The following is a 17,072-nucleotide window of genomic DNA, read 5'->3' on the forward strand; positions in this document are numbered from 1 at the left end:
GCTAGTAGCTGTGAAGCAGGCTACTTATTCCCAGAAGAGAAAGACCACGATGCAAATCAATGCCTATGATTCAAAATGTTTGTCCCTGTGACTAGATTTGAGGTGTATATTGAAACCGTGCTATATTATAGTCTTGGACCACACTTTAATATATATGGCATGTTTCTCTGCATCAGTAGTTACCTGGACTGCAGTGTGTGCCAATTTCAGATATTCTGGAATATTCAGGCCTCGGGGCCCTTTTAGAGGATTTTACACATATATCATATAGACTATATTTTAAGTTAGATTGTATCAAAATACTTGAAAAGGGTGTTCTGTCTGTTTTCATGAGATGGAGTAATAGGCATGGAAGTACTTAATTTTACTTCCAAAGATTCAAAACTTATCAGTTTTTAATTAAAATAACACCATGTTAGAGTCAAAAGTCTAATCTGACTTTAATTGGGATGATGTTAGAAGCATCTGTGGGAATAACCAAACTATTTGTAGTATATAAAGAAATCTGTTATTAATAGAATAATTGTGTAAACATAACACGTTTTTTAGTGACAGTTTCTCCGTAATCTGTTACTGATCTGTCATTATAATCCTTTACATTTAAAGATTTTATGGGAGTTAAGAGGAACTTGTGGTAGTTTTTGTAGGAGAGGTAGTACTTTGTTACATTTATTTGCTGCATACATAAGGACTTAAACTTTTTGGTTTTAAATATTCATCTTTACTTAATAGGCCACTAGATAGTTAACTTTTATTCTCACAGTAGACCCAGGGTAGTAATTTAAAAATGCTAAATGGAATGCAGTATATACAGAATAAATAGTTTGAGCTGTAAAGCCTATGAATTAGGATATGGCTTTGTTACTTTTTAAAGTTGAAATCTAACATTTATAATCACAAGTTTAAAACATATATTGTTAATAGGTGGGAAAATACTGATCACCTTATAAGTGAAATAAGCTGAGAATTGACTCTAATAATATGTATCTCATGATTTGACAAAGTTGACTTCTGTCTTGTTGAATAAAGCACACCAAATATAAAATGGATGAATGAACTTTTTATCTGTGGTTTATATTCAGTATATCTAAAATTTTTCAATGACCTACAAAAATTTCCTGTTATATTTGGTTTGGTTTAAGTCAGATTATTAATGTATATACATAAAATTCACATTTTTAGTATACTGCATTAAAACATCCTTCTGCATGGTAAAATATACGTAACATAAAGTTTACCATCTTAATCATTTTTAAGTGTAAAATTAGCTGTGTACACACTGACAGTGGTATTAAATGCATTCATAATGTTGTGCACCCATCATCACTATCCAACTCTACAACTCTTTTCATCTTTTAAAACTGAAACTCTATACACATTAAATGGTATTTTCCCAGTGTCCCACCTCATAGTCCATATACTGACAACCACAATTCTACTTTTTGTTTCTATGATTTTGACTATTCTAAGTACAATTTAAGTGGAATCATCATTTGGTATTTGTCTTTTTGTGACTGGTTTATTTCACTTAGCATAATGTCCTCAAGATTCATCCATGCTGTAGCATATGTCGGAATATTCTTCCTGTTTAGGCTAATAATATTCCATTATGTGTGTGTGTGTGTGTGTGTGTATACATACACACCACATTTTGCTTATCCATTGATGGACTCTTGAGTTGCTTCCAAGTTTTAGCATTTGTGAATACTTTGCTATGAACACAGGTGTACAAATATGTTTTCAAGGCCCTGTTTTCAGTCCTTTTGGGTATATATCCAGAATTGGAATTGCTGGGTCACATGGTAATTCTATCTTTAATATTTTGAGGGACTACTATAATGTTTTCCACAGCAGTTGTACCATTTTACATTCCCACCAGCAATGCACAGGGGTTTCAGTTTTCCACACCCTTTTCAGCACTAGTATGGTTTTTTTGGACAGTAGCCATCCTATGAGATCTGAGGTGGTATCTCATTGTAGTTTTGATTTGCATTTCCTCAGTGATCAGTGATTGAGCGTTTTTTCATGTGCTTACTGGCCATTTGTATATCTTCTTTGGAGAAGTGGCTCTTAAAGCCATTTGCCCAATTTTTGAATTGGTACTTTGGTTTTTTGTTGTTGAGTTGAGAAGTAATTTAGTATTTTTAAAAAATATATTCCATCTATTAATTCTTTATCAGATATACAATTTGCAAGTATTTTCTCTCATTCTCTAGGTTACCTTCTTACTCTGTTGATAGTACCTTCAGAGCCACAAGATTTTTAAATTTCCATGAAGTTCAATTTGTCTGTTTTTTTTTGTTGTTGCCTATACCTTTCATGTCATATTCAAGAAATCATTGCCAAAACCATCATCATGAAGCTTTTGCTCTATGTTTTTCATATGAGCGTTTTGTAATGTTAGGTCTAATGTTTAAGTCTTTGATCTGTTACGGGTTAGTTTTTGTAAATGGTGTTAGGTAAGAGGCCAACTTCATTCATTTGTACGTAGATACCTGGTTTTCCCAATACCGTTTGTTGAAAAGGCTATCTTTTCTCCACTGTATGATCTTGACACCCTTGTCAAAAATCATTTGACCATATATGTGAGGGTTTATTTCTGGGCTTCCTGTTCTGTTTCATTGGCCTATAAGTCCCACTTGAGGTTTCTTGAGAGTCCATATGAATTTTAGGATGAGTTTTCCAGTTTCTGCAAAAGTCACTATAGGAACAGTTCTGATGGATATAGGATTGTCGGTCAACAGTTTTACCACTTTGAATGTATCAGCTCACCACCTTCTCGCTGCCAAAGTTGGTAAAAATGTAAAATCTGCTGACGGTCTTGAGGATCCCTTATGTGTAGCAAATCAATTCTCTCTGTTTTCAAGATTCTCTGTTTATCTTCAGCTTTTGAAACTTTGATTATGTGTCTTAGCGTGGAGTCTCTTTGAATTCATCTTACTTGAAGTTTGTTGAACTTCTTGGATGTTTCTATTCATGTCTGTCATCAAATTTGGGGAGTTGTCAGTCATCGTCTCTTTAAATATTCTCTCTGCCCTCTTCTCTGCCTTCTCCTTCTGGGACCACCATAAGATATTTTGGTCCTCCTAATGGTGGTCCACAGGTCCCTTAGGCTATGGTCACTTTTCTTAAATCTTTTTTCTTTCTGTTATTCAAGCTTGACAAGTTCCATTGTCCTATCTTCCAATTGGCTGATTCATTCTCCTGCTTGATCGAATCTGCCTTTGGATCTGTCTAGTGAATTTTTCATTCACACTTTGTACTTCTCACCTTCAGAATTTCTCTGTGGTTTCTTTTTGCGTTTTCTCTTTATCACTCTTTCCATTGCATTCACACATTGTTTTCTTGACCTTCTCCTCATCTCCTTTTAGTTTTTTTTTCCAAACATCTCTAAGATGATCATGTTAAAGTCTTTGTCTAATAGACATGCCAGTTTCTGTTTATATATTTTTTGAGTGGGCCATACTTTTTTCTTTTTTTGCCTTGTGATTTTTTTTGTTGTTGTTGAAAACTGGACATTTGAATCAATAACATAGTAGATTCTTCTATTTCCCCAGAGTATGCTGGGTTTTTTTGTTTTTGTTACTGTTTTGTGTATTGTTCTTTTTGATTGTTGTACACTGTCTCTGTGCCAAGTGTTAACCTGAGGTATATAAACTTATGGGCTTCCGGAGTCTTTTCAGAGTCTGTGCCTTTCCCTAGGCATGTATGGCCACTTTGTAGTTTTCCTCTGATATGCATTTGCTTTTGAATGTCCTAGTCATTAATATCTGGCTCCCACAGGGGGAAAATGAGAAAAATGAAGAGCACTGATCTTTTAAATCCCCTGGGAATAACTTTGACAGGTGGGGGAAAACAATGGTTGAGGTACAACAGCAATAGCCACCCTCTTCTTTGTTTGCACCTTTGTGATCAGATGCAACACTCTGTGATCAAAGCACAGATCACCAATATTTAGAGGACAAGGTTTCTTTTACCCACTCTGACTGCTATAAGCTGTATGCAGGCTGTTCCAGGAATATGTACACAGCTGCCTGCCACCAGGAGTGAGAGATGGGGGTTTAGTAGCAACTATTCTGCTAAGAGCTACAGTTTACTGTTCAAGTCTTCCCCTGGAAGTTGCAAACCTTTAATAGATTCCAAAATTCCAAACTGGTTACATGAAAGATTCTGCCAGTTCAGTTGTTGTGTAGGTGGGAGACAGTTTCTCAGTGTTTCCTATTTGGCCATCTTCCCAGAATCCTCTCGGATTTGTTACTTATCTACAACATTTTTTCGTAAGTTAAAAAAGAACTTTTAAAAATAATGATATAGAACCTTTTTTTAAATATTGCTGTTGGCCTGTGGTAGGGTTGGGAGATAATTTTTTGTTATGTTCCTACCCAGAAACTTCTAAATTTACAATACCAGCACAAATTAAACTAATCTTATTTGGCAGACATTTTTAAGAATACAAATTTGTTGTTAAGGAAGTTAGAAGAGAACCATCAGTCTGTGTGGTATGTTTTCTTAAAAAACTCTTTGCTTTTATTTCACAGACAATTGTGGCTATCAACAAAGACCCAGAAGCTCCAATTTTTCAAGTGGCAGATTATGGAATAGTTGCAGATCTATTTAAGGTAAGTTGGCCTTGAGAGTGATAGCTGTTATCCAGGTTGTCCAAGAACCTGCAGGAGTTGGTCAGAGAGGAAGCTGTCATAGGAAGACATTGTGTGAGTGTGTATCTGTGTCTGTGTGTGTGTGTATATATTAATATATTTACACAATTTTGACCTACTTAAAGTGAAGAATTGTTCTGCTTAGTATATGATGTTTTTATGGAGCATTATATTAACTTTCCCTTTAAGAAGTCCATATGATTCTTGGCATATCATGTACTAAGTTAGTACACAATGTGAAATGACTCAAATAATTATAACCTAGAACCATATTTACCAGATGCCTTAAAGAAATTCCCGTCATAACCCCTCATTCAGAGATTTACTAGTGATGCTATATGGGATGAGTGGGCTTTCAAGTCCACTTTATCGACTCAACAGGTATATGCTCTGCTTGCTGTGTTTGAGAGTCAAAGGCCTTCCTAATAGTGACAGCTGTAGGAAAGAACACTTATCTCTAATTCCTCACACTCTTTAATTTTTTTGTATTCTTTCTGCCCTCCTACCACCCTTATGTTTGCCCTCTCAGTGAAAGAATTACTTCAGTGATATAGTTGAGCACCTGATACCCATTTGGCCACATTTAGAGGTCCTAGCTTATGCATGGGCTGGCCTCTTTTTGTCCCTCAGGGCCTGTCTACAAGTTTCTAGGTTACCTTGTATAGAAATCACTTAGGCAGTGATTGAGGCTCTGAAAGTAGCATCCAATGCTAGGTTTACTAACCCGTCACATAGAACTATAATGAGCTGCTGTGGGCCTTTATGGAGAGGCTGCACCCTGAGAATAGAACCAGGGGTGGTCTCCCCAGCAAGAGGGATTGGCCCATTGCCATGGCTTCTCTAGTACTTGGATGATCCAGATGAACTCACGAGTGTACTTTGAGAGCATATCTGTTTTTTGAAGTGTATGTTCATGCTCAGTGAATAATGGGCCCTTCAGATGCTCAGCAGTTCCTTGGTAGTGGCCCAGCCTGCCTGCCGAGACTGGAGTGGGGCTATTGCCCTGGGTCAGCAAAGGGCATTTTTCCCTGTGGAAATCCTCCCCGCCCCACACGCAACCCAGAAGAGCCTCTATCTTGCATGGGGAAAATACAGCCCATCTTCTGTGGCCCTAGGGTTCTGTATCTGAAATGTAGGGTTTAGGTAGGTTAGCTGCTCCTGTGACCTGGCCCAGCTGTATAAGAACTGTGACTGTAGCTGCAGTCATTTAACCAAGATATTCCAGTGGGAGGAAAAGTTACTATGAAAAAAATAAATATTTTTGTGTTTCTGTGTAATAATACCTTTGTTCAAGTAGAAAGCGTTTAGTTCCAGTTAGATACAGATAAAGGGATAAAGACTAAATTTAAAAGTGAAATTAATACTTGCTGAACCCCAGCCATGTCTCCTGTTGACATGTTTGCAAACAGACATCGAATGTAGTTGCCTTTTATTTTTCTTCAAGAGACTGTTTTAATAAATTTGTAAGTGATTTTGTTTCAGGCATATTTTTTCTGTCTGCTTGTGTGCTGTATTTTGCTGCCCACATACTTGATAAAAAAAAATGAGGAACAGTCAGACATTTGTGATGTTCATACTGTGGACACCCGCCTTGGGGCAGGAGCATCTCTGCAGCAATGTTGGATGCAGTGGTGTCCCACAAGTTGTGCCTCTTGCATCAAGGGCAGCTCCTAGGTTTAACATGAGAGCGTATGTGTGTGTCTGTTATGTGTGTCTATGCACACATGTGTGTGCATGCTCAAAGAGATATTGAGAGTTCTAGGACACTGAAAGTGGAAAAGGACCTCAAAAATCATCCAGAAAGCTGATTTCCAGCTTGAGATTCTCAAGCTATTTTTGGTGTGTTAAGAAGCACACATTTTCTGAATTTCTTATTCAGATAACGTAGCTTTATAACATTACATAAGTTTCATGTGTACAACATAATTCTACTTCTGTATACCCTACAGTGTGCTGACCACCAAAAGTTTAGTCTTCCCCATCATCATATAGTCAACCACCTTTAGTCGCTGTGCTCTCCCCCCAGCCCTTTCTGCTCTGGTAGCCACTACTCTGTTCTCTCATTCAGTGTGTTTATTTTTACTTGGTGTGTTCATTTACTGTGTTTTGGGAGGGGGTGTCTTTTATATTCCACAGGAGTGAGATTGTCTTTCTCCATCTGATTTATTTCACTTAGCATAATCCCATCAGTGTCCATCCATGTTGTCACACGTGGCAAAATACTATTCCATTGTATACATATAGACCACATCTTTATCCATTCATCCATTGATGGCCACTTAAGTTGCTTCCATATTTTGGCTCTTGTAAATATGCTGCAACGGACCTACATTGTATGTTTTCAAGTTAGTATTTTTGTATTCTGTGGATTAAAAACCCAGGAGTGGGGTAGCCGGTTCATGTGGTAGTTCTATTCTTAATTTTTTGAGGAATCTCCATACTGATTTCCAAAGTGGCTGGGGCAATTTACATTCCCACCAGCAGTGCACCAGTGGTCCCTTTTCTCCACATCCTCACCACCAACACTTGTTGTTTCTTGCCTTTATGATAACAGCCATTCTAACAGAAATGAGGTGACACCACATGGTGGTTTTCACTTGCAAGTCCCTGATAATTAATGATGGTGAACATCTTCTCATGTGCCAGTCGCCTTTATGTCTTCTTTGGAAAAATGTCTGTTCACCTTCTCTGCCCCATTGTTTAATTGGAGTCTTTGTTTTGTTGTTGAGGTGTATGAGTTCTTTACCTATTTTGGATATTAAGCCCTTGTATATATGATTTGCAGGCATCTTCTCTTGTTTCATAGGGCATCTTTCCATTTTGTTGATGATTTCCTTTGTCATGCAGAAGCCTTTTAACTTGTCATATGTTTATTTTTGCTTTTGTTTGCCTGAGGAGACATATCTAGAAAGATGTTGCTAAGATTAATGTCAGAGAGCAAACTATGTGTGTTTTCTTCTAGGAGTTCTGTGGTTTCAGGTCTTACATTCAAGTTTTTGATCCATTTTGAATTGATTTTGTGTGTCAAGTTTCATTTTTTTGCCTGTGACTGTCCGGTTTCCTCAGCACCATTTATTGAAGAAATTGTTCTTTCTCCAGTGTATGTTCTTTGTCTTTCATTGTAAATTAATTTTATTTCTGGGTTCTCTATTCTCTTCCATTTATTTGTGTATTTGTTTTCCTGCCAGTACCATGCTATTTTGACTACTATGACTTTGTAATATAGTTTGAAATCAGAGAGTGTGCTACCTTCAGCTTTGTTCTTTTTCCTCAGGATTGCTTTGGCTTTGTGTAGGGGGATGGGGGCCCTTTTATGGTTCCATGCAAATTATAGAATTTTTTGTTCTATTTCTGTGAAAAACATCCTTGGGATTTTGATAGAGATTGCACTGAATCTGTAGATTGTTTTGGTCAGTATCAACATTTTTAAAACATTAGTTTTTCCCATCTATGAGCATGGAATACCTTCACTTATTTATGTCTTCAGTTTCTGTCAACAGTTCAGTTCAGTTCAGTCGCTCAGTCGTGTCCGACTCTTTGCGACCCCATGAATCGCAGCACGCCAGGCCTCCCTGTTCATCACCATCTCCCGGAGTTCACTCAGACTCACGTCCATCGAGTCCGTGATGCCATCCAGCCATCTCATCCTCGGTCGTCCCTTTCTCCTCCTGCCCCCAATCCCTCTCAGCATCAGAGTCTTTTCCAATGAGTCAACTCTTCTCATGAGGTGGCCAAAGTACTGGAGTTTCAGCTTCAGCATTATTCCTTCCAAAGAAATCCCAGGGTTGATCTCCTTCAGAATGGACTGGTTGGATCTCCTTGCAGTCCAAGGGACTCTCAAGAGTCTTCTTGAGAACCACAGTTCAAAAGCATCAATTCTTCAGCGCTCAGCCTTCTTCACAGTCCAACTCTCACATCTGTACATGACCACAGGAAAAACCATAGCCTTGACTAGACAGACCTTTGTTGGCAAAGTAATGTCTCTGCTTTTGAATATGCTATCTATGTTGGTCATAACTTTTCTTCCAAGGAGTAAGTGTCTTTTAATTTCATGGCTGCAGTCACCATCTGCAGTGATTTTGGAGCCCCAAAAAATAAAGTCTGACACTGTTTCCACTGTTTCCCCATCTGTTTCCCATGAAGTGATGGGACCGGATGCCATGATCTTCGTTTTCTGAATGTTGAGCTTTAAGCCAACTTTTTCACTCTCCTCTTTGACTTTCATCAAGAGGCTTTTTAGCTCCTCTTCACAGTGTCTTACAAAACAAAACAATGTCTTAAGGGTTTAGTGTACAGGTCTTTCACTTCCTTGGTTAAATATATTCTTGGGCATTTTATTCTTTTTGTTGTGATTGTAAACAGAATGGTTTTTTAAATTTCTCTCTCTGCTCATTCATTGGTAACATATAGAAATGCAACAGATTTTTGTATGTTGATTTTGTGCCCTGCAACTTTGCTGTATTCATTTATTATTTCTAATAGTTTTTTGGTGGCATCTTTAGAGTTTTCCATATATCAAATTATGTCATCCACAAGTTTTTAGTGACATTTTTACTTCTTCCTTTCCGATTTGGATGCCTCTGATGTCTTTTTCTTGCCTAATTGTTCTGGCTAGGACTTCCAATACTATTTTGAATAAGAGTGGTAAGAACAGGCATCCTTGTCTTGTTCCTGATTTTAGAAGGATAACTTTCACTAAGCTTTTCACCATGAAGGGTGATGTTAATGGGTTTGATATGTATGACCTTTATCATGTTGAAGCACATTCTTTCCATATCCACTTTATTGAGAATTTTTATCTGCATCTACAGAGATGATCATATGGTTTTTATCCTTCAATGGTTTTTATCCTTCATTTTGTTAATGTTGTGCGTCATATTAACTGATTTGCGGATGTTGAACCACTCTTGCATTCATGGAATAAGTCCTACTTCATCATGGTGTGTGATCTTTCTAATGTATTGTTTGATTTGTTTTGCTGATAATTTTGTTGATAATTTTTTTCATCTATATTCATCAGAGATATTGACCTCCAATTCTCTCTTTTTTTTTTTGTACATTGTCTTTGTCTGGTTTTGGTATCAGGATGATGTTGGCCCCATAAAATGAGTTTGGAAATGTTCCCTCTTCAATTTTTTGAACTAGTTTGAGAAGGGTGGATATTAAATCTTCTTTGAATGTTTAGTAGAATTCACTTGTGAGGCTGTCTGGTTCTGAACTTTTGTTTTCTAGGGAGCTTTTTGATTACTTTGAGCTTTTTGATTCAATTGCTGTACTACTGATTGGTCTATTCTTATTCTCTATGTTTTTATGAGTTAGTCTTAAAAAGTCTGATTCTAAGAATTTGCCCATTTCTTCTAGGTTGTCCTATTTGTTGGTATATAGCTATTCATAATATTCTCCTATAAGCCTTTGTATTTCTATGGTACCCATTGTTATTTATCCTCTTTTGTTTTATTTGTCAGAGCCTTCTTTCTTTTTTAGGTGAGTCTAGCTAAAAGTTTGCCAGTTTCGTTTATCTTTTCAAAGCACTAGCTCTTAGTTTTGCTGATCTTCTCTATCATCTTTTTAGTCTCTATTTCATTCATTTCTGCTCTGATCTTAATTATTTCCTTCTTCTGCTGATTTTGGGCTTTGTTCTTTTATTTCTCCTTTGATTTTTTTCCATTGACTCAATAGTTGTTCAGTGACATGTTGTTCATTCTCCATTTTTGTGTGTGTGTGTGATTTTTCCAGCTTTCTCTTAGTTGATTTCTAGATTTTTATCATCATTATCAGTCTTGAGACTTGTTTTGTGTCCCAGCATACAGTCTATCCTTGAGAAAAGTTCCATGTTCACTTGAGAAGAATGTGTATTCTGCTGCATTTGGATGGCATGTTCTGTACACATCTATCATATCGGGTCTAATGTTTCACTTAAGCCTGCTCTTTCCTTACTGACTGTAGATTATCTATTGACTGATGTAAGTGGACTCTCTTATTGTTACTGTACTGTTGCCGTTTTTTCTGTATAGGTCTGTTAATGGTTGTTTTCTGTATTTTGATGCCCTTGTGTCAGGTGTATATATATTAGTAAGTTGTATCTCCTTATGAATTGTCCCCTTTTCATTATGTATTGTCCATTTTTGTCTTTTGTTAACTTTTCTGTCTTGCAGTCTTTTTGTCTGATATGAGTGTAGCCCTGCTTGCTTTCTTTTGGCTGCCATTTGCTTGGAGTATCATCTTCCAATCTTCGCTCCCTTAAGAAGCCCACGTTTGACTATTGGGAGACTATCTGGAGTAAGACATAACTTTTACTTGCCTTTGGCAAGAATTAAGGCATTGTCTATCTCATGCTGCTCAGGAGTTCTGGAGCACAGTTATATATGCCTTTGATTAATACAAAGTGGTGAGAAAGTTGATCAGTTCTTAAAAATGCAGTCTTGGGGAAAACTAGTTAAGAAAATATGAAAAATTTTACTTGAGGTACAGCCTCTCATTTATTACTGTATGAGTAACAAGCAGGATGTGTTCTTCTTAAGTTGTCTGTGTCTCAGAGAGATGTGATTTAGGGAAGTTGCTGAGCAAGTTGTTGGCACAACTAAGCCAGGTTCCTGCTCTGTTCTTTTTCTCATTACTGTCTTTCTAGCTCATCAGGTACCACAGCTGGTTGGTTCACCACTACTCCTGTACCTTAGATGAATTGCAGTAAATAGGACCACGTGTTTTACAGACTCTGGCAACCAAGGCAGAACTAAACAGAAATCAAATTGTTTTCTCAGTTGAAATCAGAATTAAGTGTAATACAGATGAGTATTATAGTATTAGATTGGTACAGAAGTAATTGCGCTTTTGCATTGTTGAACTTTGCCCTTTGATATTGGAACACATTCTCGATGTGGTTACGTTATACATCATTTTGATGCATATTTCTCACTTTATGTTTTTTGCTAATGACTTATCACTTGCTGTGTATTTTATATTTATTTTAGACTAGGGAAATGATGTTAGATAAAAAGCAAATTTGAGCAGTTTTCTTATTCAAGTTCAAAATGGGTCATAAAGCAATGGAGACAACTTGGCAACATCAACGATACATTTGGCCCAGGAACTGCTAATGAACGTACAGTGCAGTGGTGGTTCAAGACATTTTGCAAAGGAAATGGGAGCCTTGAAGGTGAGGAACACAGTGGCCCAGCCATCAGAAGTTGACAATGACCAACTGAGAGCAATTACCAAAGCTGATCCTCTTACAACTACACGAGAAGTTGCTGAAGGATTCAGTGTTGACCATTCTGTGGTCATTTGGCATTTGAAGCAAATTGCAAAGGTGAAGAAACTTGATAAGAGGGTGCCAAAGTGTTGTCTTCTCTTCTCCTATGCAACAGCAGTGAACTATCTCAATTAGATTGTGACATGCAATCAAAAGTGGATTTTATACAAAAACTGGTGATGGCTGGTTGAACAGAGAAGAAGATCCAAAGCACTGCTCAGAGCCAGACTTGCACCGAGGAAAGGTCATGGTCACGGTGGTCTGCTGCTGGTCTGATCCACTACAGCTTTCTGAATCCTGGCGAAAACGCTACATCAGAGAAGTATGCTCAGCAAATCGATGAGACGCGCCGGAAACTGCAACACCTGCCGCTGGCATTGATCAACAGAAAGGGCCCAGTTCTCCATGACAGCACCTGAACAAATGTCGCACGATCAATGCCTCGGACATTGAACAAATTGGGCTATGAAATTTCGCCTCATCTGCCATCTTCACCTGACATCTTGCCAACTGACTACCACTTCTTCAAGCATCTTGACAACTTTTTGCAGGGAAAATGTTTCAACAACCAGCAGGAGGCAGAAAATGCTTTCCAAGAGTTTGTCAAATCCCAAAGCAGGTATTTTTATGCTACAGGAGCAAACAAACTTATTTCTCATTGGCAAAAATGTATTGATTGAATGGTTCCTATTTTGATTAATAAAGATGTGTTTGAGCCTAGTTCTAACTTATAATTCATGGTCGAAAACTGCAGTTACTTTTGCTCCAACCTAATAATTCTGACAGAAGAGCAGACAAGGTGGCACAGTGAATACACTTCTCACTGGAGCTACCTTCTATCTTTAAAAATAAAAATTTTAAGGTATAACAGCTTAAAAAATATAATTATGCAAATTATGAATGAAAATTAGTTATCTATTTGGGATTAAGATCTTAAAATAACATCATAAATCAAATCATAGCTATGTAAAAAGGACTTTTTTAGACCAAATTTTTGTTTAAAAATTTCAAACTGTATCACATATAACAAATATAGAAATAGCTACTGAACTAATAATTCCCTAAGGTATATTGCATCAACCAAATCTCATCATGTCTAGAGTAAAACTGTATATGCATAACATTTTATTTTCTTTTATTTATTTTTTCACTTGGCCCTTCAACAGTCTTATGAGTTAGGACAAATTTATTTTTTCTTCATATGACAGAAGTAATATGGTACAGTAATTACAAGCTTCATTTCATATTCTGTCTTGGGCATATACTAATTAAATTATCTTAGCAAACTTACTTAATCTCTCTAAATATAAGCATTCTCATAAGTAATATAAATATTACCTTGTAATGAGATTTAAGTGAGATTTATTGCACTTAGTTTAGTCTGCATTAAATATTAGCCTACCTGTTTGTATTTTGTTCCATGCAAGTACATAGTAGGTGCTTAATAAATGGTGAATATCATAATCAGAGTTAGAGTTATAGGACAGAGGGAACCACCTGACTGGTAGTTTTGTTAATTTTTAAAGATATAATAACTTTACTGAGCTATAGTTCATATATCATAAAATGTATGCTTTTAAAAGGTACAGTTCAGTATCATTGTTTTTAGTATATTCACAGAGTTATGCATCCATCACTGCTAGCCTAGGTCTAATTGTGTCTACTTGTGGAACATTTTCCTCACACTGAGCAGAACCCCCATACCTGTTAGCAGTTACTGCCTATTCACATTCTCCCCAGCCGCTGGCAACAGCTCATCTCCTTTGTGTCTCTGTAGATTTGCCAGTCCTGGGTATAGAATCATGTAATACATGGTCTTTTGTGGGTGGCTTCTTAACATAATGTTTTAAAGGTTCATTGTTATAGCAGCACTTTATTCCTTTTTATTGCCAAGTAATAGCTATTGTATATATATGCCACAACTTGTTTATGCATTTATCAATTGATGACCTTTTGAGCTGTTTCCACTTTTGGACTGTTATAATTAATGCTGCCGTGCACATTCATGTATGAGTTTTTGTGCACTGTTTCATCTTTTTTGGATACATATCTAGGAATGGAATTGCTTGTACACTTTTATAACTTTGTGTTTTACATTTTGAAGAACTGCCTACTATTTTACAAAGTGATTGACTCATTTTACATTCCTACCAAATAATATACAAGGGCCCCAATTTCTCCATACAGTTGCTAGCACTTGTTATTATCTTTTATTATACCCATCCTAATGGTTGTAAAGTGGTATCTCATTGTTATTTTGACTTTTTTTTTTTTGATGACAAATCATATTGAGCATTTTTTGTGTGTACTCTTTGGCCATTTGTATGTCTTCTTTAGAGAAATGTTTATCCATGTTCTTTGTCGATTTTTTAATTGAATCGTTTGTTTTTTTGTTGTTGAGTTGTAAGATTTCTTCATATTTTCTGGATGTTAAACCGTTATGAGACCCTTAGTGTGTTTTCTAAATACTTTCTCCCATTTTGTCGGTTGTCTTTTCGCTTTCTTAATAATATCCTTTGATGACAAAAGTTTTAAATTTTGATGAAGTCCAGTTCGTTTATTTTTTGTTGCTTATGTTTTAGATATCATATCCAGGAATCTGTTGTCATAACTAAAGGTCCTGATGATTTACCCCTATGTTTTCTTCTAAGAGTTTTATGTTAACTAGGTTTTTGATCCATCTTAAATTAGTATTTGTGTATGGTGTGAGGTGAGGGCCCAACATCATTCTTTTGCACGTGGATATCCAGTTGTCTGTCTCTGTTGGAGAGACTGTTGTGTCCCCATTGATTAGACTTGGCATAACTCCTATCTGTTTAAACCTTTTTCACCTCTCTCCAACATAGCCATTCACTACAGTCATTCTAGTCCCTTTACTGTCTCTGGAACCTACAGTGTTTATCTGTTTGCCTCCTCATTTTTTGCCCAGAATCTTTTTTTCTCCATGTTAAATGTTCTGAGTTTTCCTAGTCCGTACCAGACTCGACTTACCTCAGAATGCTTGAATTCGGAGCTTTTAATGCCATTCTCATCCTCTTACAGTACAGTATAAGACGAGCAAATTTCTAATCAAGTGGTTCTTAGGCTTCTGTCTCTTCCCTCCTTGTGGCTAGGAATCAGGCGTAATCTTCTCTATTTCCCATAGTGCTTATCCTGAGGAAATGCTAAATAAATGAGTGAAATATAGATGTGCTGTGACTTATATCAGTAGATTGTCCTTTTTGAGACATAAATTCACTCTCATCTGGTCTTACCGAGTAGGGAGCTGCCTCTGCAGTGTCTAAAGTAGAAAAGAATAAGAATTCAGATCTTTCAGTGTGCTGAGGCTGTTAGATACTCAGTAAACTGAGTTGGCATGTTTTTTCCCCTAACCAAGGCATTGTTTGGTATGCTTGGGAATTCTGAGATTGATCTAACAAAAATGATATGGAGCATGGAGAGAGAAAGACCCCTCAACCCTTTTGGGGGGAGTGTGGCAGGGGGACTTTCTGTAAGGTTTTTAAAAACTATGTTCTAAACCAAATTGATGTTTTATTTAAAAGAAGTTGGGCCCTAGCCCATTTTTCATGAAACACGTAGGCCCCGCATGAGGCTCGTTTAGCATGTCGTCTGTGTGACTGGCATAAGCTCATGGTCTCTCCACCGAGGAAACTGGGGGAAGTGGTGCCAGGACTTAATGCTGCCCCTGAGCTAATGCCTGCTGGCTCCATGGTAAACACGGGCCTTTTAATAGGCTGGAGACAAAGTGACATTCGGAAGAAACAACATGTCGACAATTTCCTTAATAAATTTTGTACGAACACATTATTTCCACCTAATGGAAATGTAGCTCTCTTAAATAATTGAGAGGCTATATTCATCAGTGGCGAGTTCAGCCGGGATCTTTGTGAGCTAGGGCAGTCGACAACCCCTTGGAAGCTGAGTAACTGATATTTTACACGAGTGGCTAGGCTAGTTTTCAGGCAGGCCCTGTGTGACATTCTCCTGCAGTCCCCACATGCAGCCCTCCTCTGTGATCCAGGCTGTCACAAAGCGGCTCCACACCGAAAGCTCCAGTTGCAGCCACTGAACTGCCCAGGCCAAGGGTTAGTAATGAATCCTTTCTAAAGTGGGAGCCAACCTGGTCAGTTTCCTTCACTGTGGTTTCTTGCTGTGTCTGCTGACCAGCCACTGCGTTAGCACAAGGCCTTGATTTTAGTAAAGAGCGATGATAGGTGACGTCCAGCATGCAGCTCATTTTGACGTGCCAGAAGGTGGTAACGTGTGCTGAGGAACAACAACTACAGTGTTTGTTAAATGAATGATGAATGAATGAATAAACAATGAGAAAACAAGTACTAGAGGAGGTTGGCAGGAGTCGTGACTAAGCAGGAGACTTTGAAGGTAAGGCAGGACTGCAGTGAGGTAGGGAAGAGTGCCAGGAAACACAAAGGCCAAAAATACACACTGTTCTCAACACAGACAGGAGAAACTGGACTTCCTGTTCTCAGGGGTGCCTTTCTGAGGTCTGGGGTTGTGTCACCAAGGCTTCCAGGCCGTGAGTGGGCTTTTGGCTCTGCCAGCCACATGTCCAGGGTGGGTATAGTTTCCCCATGGATGGGAGGAGAGACTGGGGGAAGACAGGGGGTTCCTCGGTAAGGCAGAGGGAGGGGGCACTTTGTACCTCCTGTACCTCCCTGGCGATTCACGTTGTTACTCTCGGCCTGTTTGTGCTCCTTAAGGAGCTGCGACCTTATCACAATGAAGACTCAAATTGTTTACTTAATTATTATTATTTTTTTTAATTTGTAGGTTGTTCCTGAAATGACTGAGCTATTGAAGAAGAAATGAGTCATGACCATGTCTTAAGAAGGAAAATTGTATCAAAGTATATACAGCTGAAATCATAGAAATTCATAGCTAATATAACAATCATTGGAAAGTGTGGAGAGCTACATTTCATAATTTGAGGAAAATTTCTAACAGACACCAAATGCTTTTTTTTATGGGGTTATTATTATTTCTTAATTATTTGTGGTTCTAAACAGTTATTTTTTGAAATTTGATAGCTCTGTAATACATAATAAAGCCTTTCCATAACTTTAAAACTATTACCAGAAATATGCCTATCTTTGTAAAGGAAGAGAGAAAATTGAAAAAACGGGAGTGAAAATTATTATTTA

At 37.5% G+C, this 17,072-nt stretch overlaps 1 protein-coding gene across 1 annotated transcript in view; it reads left to right on the plus strand.

Moving 5' to 3' along the window:
• The window catches only part of ETFA (electron transfer flavoprotein subunit alpha), an 81,685-nt gene extending 64,613 nt beyond the window's left edge, over nt 1-17,072 (plus strand). Inside the window, exons 11-12 of the mRNA XM_040257337.1 lie at nt 4,539-4,619; nt 16,702-17,072. Coding sequence (XP_040113271.1) covers nt 4,539-4,619; nt 16,702-16,740 — 120 coding nt within the window. The 3' untranslated portion in view covers nt 16,741-17,072. The remainder of the gene's footprint in view (nt 1-4,538; nt 4,620-16,701) is intronic.

Source organism: Oryx dammah, unplaced genomic scaffold (genome assembly GCF_014754425.2).
Source record: "Oryx dammah isolate SB20612 unplaced genomic scaffold, SCBI_Odam_1.1 HiC_scaffold_16, whole genome shotgun sequence".
Classification (NCBI taxonomy): domain Eukaryota; kingdom Metazoa; phylum Chordata; class Mammalia; order Artiodactyla; family Bovidae; genus Oryx; species Oryx dammah.